Source organism: Bos indicus, chromosome 28 (genome assembly GCF_029378745.1).
Source record: "Bos indicus isolate NIAB-ARS_2022 breed Sahiwal x Tharparkar chromosome 28, NIAB-ARS_B.indTharparkar_mat_pri_1.0, whole genome shotgun sequence".
In the NCBI taxonomy this organism is placed as follows: Eukaryota; Metazoa; Chordata; class Mammalia; order Artiodactyla; family Bovidae; genus Bos; species Bos indicus.
Genome location: NC_091787.1, coordinates 26,828,802 through 26,836,133, shown reverse-complemented (window position 1 = coordinate 26,836,133; position 7,332 = coordinate 26,828,802). Strand labels below are relative to the sequence as shown.

Genomic DNA, 7,332 nt, shown 5'->3' with positions numbered 1-7,332 from the left:
TACATCTTGAAAACCCCTTATAATGGGCATTCCCTTTATTTAGAAAAAATCAGAGGTTGGCACTGCCACATGCAGATTTGGGGGTATCCACCCAGATCACACTGAGTGCCTGAGTCCTGCCTTCCCCACCCCACCCTCATCTATACGGAAGATGAGCAATCATTTCCTGCCCTTCCGGCCACAGTCCACAGGCCCAGTGGCCCCACACTCAAGATGGAAGGGCAGAGCGATGCAAAGAAAGAGAAAGACAACTGATTCTGGCTGGAACTATACATATTAAGTTGGAAACCGGGCTGGTGGCTTCCCTAAGCAGTGCCAGAGAAGGCTGCCTTCACCAGAAAGAAGGACCAAGCAGCTGCCCAGAGAGACAAAGATGAGGGTGAGGGTGTGTCACTGAGATCCTAGAGCAGCAGACACTAGGGTGGGATTTGACTTGCAAGAGGTTTATTTGTGGAAACCCCTGTGAAGGATGAAGGAGGAAGCAGAAGAAGGCAGGAAGAGCAGACAGAACCACGATGCAGGTCTGACACCCATGAATAGAGAGGGGCAAGGAAGAGCCCCACATAGCAGGCTGGGTCTGAGGAACGCCCAGCCAGACCAGTGGGGAGGCTCCAGGCAAAGCTGCCACAGACAGAAACAGTGTAGCTACTGGCTCAGAGTCCTGCTGGGCTCGGTCATCATCCGGGAGAGCCCGAGTGGGGACAGTGCTGTACAGGATCGAAGCTGCAATGGCTGGAGGTTATGCCAACTGCTCTTGCAGCTGGTCCTCCTGGGGGGGGACCAGAGCAGTGTACCCCGTGGATGCTGCAGAGGGCTTCTGGGGCTCCCTGGGCAGTTTTCCAGTTCCCAATCCAGGTCGTCCCAAGAGCCTGCCGCATCTCTATCAAGGATCCCAGATTTTTGTACTGATCATATTTTTATAATCCCTTCATCCCAGGCAGAGAAGTGCAGAACCACCCCTCACACTTACACACACACACGTGGGTGTACACACCACTGCACTCACATTCAGAAGCCACACAGAGCATCCTTGGACTCAGGGTGCTGGGAAGTAACCCAGGAGGTCTCCCTTCACCCAGGCTGGGGAGAAAACCAACCCTAGCGCAGTAGGGGCTCTGGATTCCATTCTGACCTTGAAACTTTCATTCCAGCTGACCTCAGAAGCACAGCCCAGAGTTCTGATTCCCCCTAATCCTGGAAGAGCCTAGGGAGAAGACTGGGTCTGCACTCTGCCTGCCTCATTCTCCCTCCTGCCTCTTTACACATCCATTTCTCAACACAAATGTGTTCGAGCCTTTGGGGGCCTAAAGGGACCAAGAAGAGTCTGCAGGGATGAGAAAAGGAAGTAGAGGCTGAGGACCACCCTGCTTTCACTCTGCTTCATAGCCCATGCAATTCAATTTTGCTCCATTTCCCTAAATATAACAGTCCTTCACACTTTAGTGTGAATTAGCCTGTTACATTACTTTCTTCAAGGAGAGGCTCCTCAGCACGTCAGCCCTGAGCATCCAGAACTAGATGGTCATACATGATTGGGGATGTGAAGGAAAGAGAATGATGTCCAGGAAAACCCACCTTCTCTGAGAATCAGGTGCACAAAGGGCAGGTGCTCTTGGCTCACCCTGCCCTCCCACCCTTACTCTGAGGGAACAGGGACCCCAGCTTGCACCAGTTCTGTAATACCTGCCCCACTAAAGATATTGGCAGCCAAACACACTTCACATTTAGCCATTTTTAATGCTCAAAAGATCTGTTAAAAAAAAAATCACAAATGAATCCTCACAACACCCCTGTGAGGTAGGTAGGCAAGTATTATTCTCCCATTTTACAGATGGGGAAACTGAGGCAGAGAGGTGATGTGACCAGCCAGTAGTCCCAGCACAGCTGAAAGTCAGGGCCAACCATGAGAACGCAAAGGATCCCTCCCAGTTCAGCCCTGATCTCTGACCCCTCATCTAGACCTTGTCTGCAGAGAAATTAACACTTTTTACTACATGCAAAAATAAAACCAAAAACAACAAATCTAAAAAGGTAGTGAAAAGACTTACAGTAGATTTGCAAAAGAATTCAGCCAAAATGGTCATATATTTTCCAATACTAGGTAGACGTGAACAACTTTGGCCTCATCTGCCTCTTCAAAATACCACGACCAGTGATACATCATCTGTTTTTCTGCCCAAGTGCTGGTGTCCAACCAAAAGAGGCCTGCCTGGCCCCAAGGAGCCAGGCCAGGGGGACAGAGTCCATACCATTCAGCCCCTGCATTTTAGGGGGAGACCAGTCCCCAGAGGGAGCGCCACAGGCTCAGCTCAACACCTGCCTGCGTCTCCGAGCAACCTTCCCACCATCCACACAGTTGGTCCCAGCAGCTGCCAACTCGGCAGGCCTTGGCCTCTTCTGCTCCCATCACAAGGCAACTCGAGGGTGCTCAGCAAGGATGGCCTGCAATCCAAGTGCCCCCTCGTGCCATCCCTGGCCCACTCTCACACACCCCACTGCTCACTCCGGGTCACCCAGGAGTCCCCACGGCTCCTGCCACACCAGGTGGGGGCTCAGACCACTGTTGGGGGGCCAGGCAGAGCAGAGAGGAGGTGCTTCCCCAAACCTCCCCACCATGCTTCCAGGGAAATGGAGCAGGCCTCTCCCACAGGGTGGCATGCACCTTCTGGGAGCTCTTTCTTGCCCCCTCCAACCCCAAGAGGGGTTCCCTCTTGTTTTCAGCTCCATGGAAACCTCTACAGTCCTGCCAGCCCAGGGGAGGGGAGGGGGCAAAGGCAGGAGGGGCAGAGGCCTCCACTGAACACACAGGGAATGTGGTTGTCTTTCTTCATGTCTTGAGGTTGAGACAAGGAATGAGAGGCAAGAACACTGCGGAAAACTGCCTTTAAGGTAACAAATCTAGCCAGAGCGAAGTCCATCTCCCAGGGAGCCCAGGGCCACCAGGGCAACGCCCAGGCAGCAAAAGGGGAGAAGCCATGTGGGAGAGCTGTGAGAGAAGGAACCAACACTGGCCAGGACTGCTCTAGGCCAGGGGCCATCAGAACTGCTCGGGGCAGAGGGGAGGACGGAAGTGGTGAGAGGTTTGGCTTTGCAACTTGGGGAGTGAGTGCCTTGGAGAGCTGATGCCACACCGGGCCTTCCTGCAGGCCCTCCAGGAGCAGCCATTCACGAGACATCACAGTGGCCACCTATGCTATAACAACTCTTTCAAAAAGGGGATCCCCACCCACCCGGGTCTCTGGGAAGCCGAGGAGTCGTTTCTCAGGGCCACTGCCACCGAAGAGCATCGGGTACCCCCAGACTATGTGGGGAGGGAGGTGGCCCTGCAGGAGGCGGTGATAGCAGAAGCAGGGGCAGCGCATCCTACAGGAAGCCCCCTTCCTACAGGAAGTCCCCTGATGCGGAGAGCTCAGGGCCACGGTTCTGCTCCTGCCACCGGCAGCGCAGCCTCGAGAAGGGCTGGTCCTCCACGCTCTCGAGCTCGGGGAAGCCCAACTGGTTGAGGATCTCGTAGATGCCGGCCTTGGCTGCCACCTGGGGAGGACAGGAGAGACTGGGGCAGTGCTCGAGGGAAGGGAGAGTGTCATTTGGGTCCCGTGCCCTCCTCTGTCACACTCCTCACTGGGCTCCATGACACATGTGTGAGTTTGGCCCAGCGCTGCCTCCCACCAGCTCAGCGACCTGCACAAGTTTGCATCTTGATTCCTATTAACTACTCCGAGCTTCCGTTTCCTTGTGATGGCAGAGCACAGCATGGAGGGCTGCGCTGCACAGAAAGCGCTCGGCAGGCAGTAAGGGCAGGTAGGAAGCGGAGAGCAGAGGGGGAGGCCAAGCACGCCCCATGCCTTCAGCCCCAATGCGCCCATGGGCGCACACAGGAGCACAAGCCCAGCTGCTCCTGGTGTTACAGCTGGGCCCGCGGGGAGCTCTGGGGAAGCCAGCGTGGAAGCAGCAGCCGGCAAGAGCTCTTTTGCTATGAGTTCCAACTGAGGACCCGGCAGGTCCACCCAGGGCCTCAGCTCAGGCAGGTTGACTGAGGCCTCCCTAGACATTCTCCATACAGCCATAGGGCCCAGGCCCTGGCCCTAGACTCAAACCACTCAACGACCAGCCTTCTTCTCTCCCCACCATCCTGGGGATGGGGAGGATGCAGGCTCCACTCCAAACTAACATCCGCAGGCAACCCTCACCCCCTGCCCCTCTGCTCATCCCCCGAGGCTAGAACCTCGACATCTCCCACGACCTACCACTCAGCTTCAGCTGGGGAGGGGATCAAACTCCTTCCCCCTATTTCAGCTCTCCAAGCAGAAGTGTCCTAAGTCCCCTACTACCACCAAGAGGAAGCTGAGCCCAGGCCTGCTCAGGAGGGTGGCCCCACTGTGACCTTGGTGTGACCCACCCGCACCTCAGGACCACCCTGAAGGCCTGTCTTCGGCACAAACGCCCAGCAGCCACCCATCCTGGCACCGGGCCCTGCAGGGGCCTCCCAGCCTCTGTCCCCTCACAGCTCCGACCCCACCTGCACACCTCCCGAAGCCCCACACCCTTCTTACACCTATCACTCCTGCCTTCCCGTCCACCCTGCCCACGGGAGCTAATTCCAGCCTGGAATCCAGATGCCAACCACCAGGACAAGCCGGTGAGGTCAGCAGGGGCCAGCGTCCCAGCGGAGGGGTAATTACAGGCCACTCTGCCAAGCAGGAAGGGAGACCTTTCTCCTACCCTAGAGGAGCCGAGGCGGCAGCTCTGCCTCCAGAACTAGCCAAGCCGGGAAGAGCCAAGCGGAGGGGAGGGAGGAGGGGGCCCGAGACATGTCTGTCCTAGGCCGGAAATGGTGGGCTCTGGAGCCAACCAACTGCTCTAGCGCTGACTATGGACACGGCACTGAATCCCTCTGCGCCCAGACTCCTCCTCTAGAGCAGGAGCGTACAGCGGCCACGTGAGGCAGCCCTGCTGACACGAGCTGGGGCAGACGGCAGTGCACATACCTCACAGAATCCCCGCCACGCCTCCTGAGGTGGCGCCCACTGAGCCAAGAGTACTTCCGTGGTAACTCTGAGGGCAGCGGCCCAGAGCGGCTACTTGCCTTGCCCATGGCTGGAGGGCGGCAGGGGCGCGGGAAGCCAGAGGGCACAGGCGAAGGATGAATACGGCCTGGGGCGTGAAGCACCCAGGCGACGTTGCCTGGAGACGCAGGGAGCAGGGGCCCAGCCCAGCCCCCACCAGGCTCTGTCTGCTCCTCGCATCCCCGGCTCACGGCCTGCCGAGCACAGACGCCGTGCTGGGCCCAGAGCTGAGCGAGACACAACCTCGGCCGCACGGAGGAGCCTGTCCCCGGCCCCGCCCTCACCTCCCGCATCCAGGCGCTGAAGGGCCTCTGCCAGGAGCCGGCCTTCTCCAGGTGCAGGTAGGCGCTGAAGAGCACCAGGCAGATGTAGCGCTCCAGGTACTGCAGGCTCCGCAGCCGCAGCCTCCGGGCCTCCTGCTCCGACTTGGCCGCTTTCGCCTGCAGGACGGACGGCACGGGACGGGGGTCAGACTGGAGCTCATCCCCACCCCAGCACACTGCACACCCACACGCTCCAGACAGGCACACACGCACCACACACACCACACACGCTCCACACAGGCACACACGCCCCACACTCACACACACACCACACACGCTCTACACAGGCACACGCGCCCCATACTCACACACACACCACATACACCACACAGGCACACACGCCCCCCCAGTCACACACACACCACACATGCTCTACACAGGCACACACGCCCCACACTCACACACACACCACACATGCTCTACACAGGCACACATGACCCCCACTCACACACACACCACACATGCTCCACACAGGCACACACGCCCCACACTCACACACACACCACACACACCACACAGGCACTACACAGGCACACACTGCCCCCACTCACACCACACACGCCCCACACAGGCACACACGCCCCATACTCACACACACACCACACACGCCCCACACAGGTACACACGCCCCATACTCACACACACACCACATACACGACACAGGCACACACGCCCCCCAGTCACACACACACCACACACACCACACATGCTCTACACAGGTACACACGCCCCACACTCACACATACACTACACACACCACACAGGCACTACACAGGCACACACTGCCCCCACTCACACCACATACGCTCCACACAGGCACACACGCCCCACACTCACACACACACCACACATGCTCCACACAGGTACACACGCCCACACTCACACACATACCACACACGCTACACAAGTACACATGCCCCCCACACACACACACACCACACATGCTCTACACAGGTACACACGCCCCACACTCACACACACACGACACACGCCTCACACAGGCACACACGCCCCCCACTCACACACACACCACACACGCCCCACACAGGCAACATGCCCCCCACTCACACACACCACACATGCTCCACATAGGCACACACGAACCACACACACATGACACACACCACACACGCTCCACACAGGCACACACGCCCCACACTCACATACACACCACACACACCACACACGCTCTACGCACACACGCCCCCCACTCACACACACACCACACATGCTCTACACAGGCACACACGCCTCCACTCACACCACACACGCCCCACACAGGCACACACGCCTCACACTCACATACATGCTACACATACCACACACGCTCTACACAGGCACACACGCCCCCATTCACACCACACACGCTCCACACAGGCACACATGCCCCAAACTCACACACACACCACACACGCTCCACACAGGCACACACGCCCCACACTCACACACACACCACATACACCACACAGGCACACACGCCCCCCCAGTCACACACACACCACACATGCTCTACACAGGCACACACGCCCCCCACTCACACCACACACGCTGCACACAGGCACACACGCCCCCCACTCACACACATCACACATGCTCCACACAGACACACACACACCATACACACACACCACACACGCAACACACGCTCCACACAGGCACACATGCCCCACACTCACATACACACCACACACACCACACACGCTCTACACATGTGCACACGCCCCACTCACACACACACATGCTCTACACATGTACATATGCCCCACCACACACACCATACACATGTACACATGCCCTATCCTCACACACACACAGTACTACATGTACACATGCCCCATTCTCACACACACACCACACACTCTACACATGTACACACACCCCATCCTCACAAACGCCACACACAATCACATACACCACACACTCACACATACCCCAGAGGTACT

General features: G+C 57.9%; 1 protein-coding gene across 14 annotated transcripts in view; it reads right to left on the bottom strand.

Annotated features, from left to right (window-relative positions):
- Positions 1-1,717: 1,717 nt before the first annotated feature.
- PALD1 (phosphatase domain containing paladin 1) overlaps positions 1,718-7,332 on the bottom strand; it is an 83,913-nt gene continuing 78,298 nt past the window's right edge. For all 14 annotated transcript variants that reach the window (XM_070781784.1, XM_070781788.1, XM_070781793.1 and 11 more), the window contains 2 exons: positions 5,351-5,506; positions 1,718-3,534 (listed from right to left, as the gene is read on the bottom strand). In XM_070781784.1, coding sequence (XP_070637885.1) covers positions 3,382-3,534; positions 5,351-5,506 — 309 coding nt within the window. In that variant the 3' untranslated portion in view covers positions 1,718-3,381. The remainder of the gene's footprint in view (positions 3,535-5,350; positions 5,507-7,332) is intronic.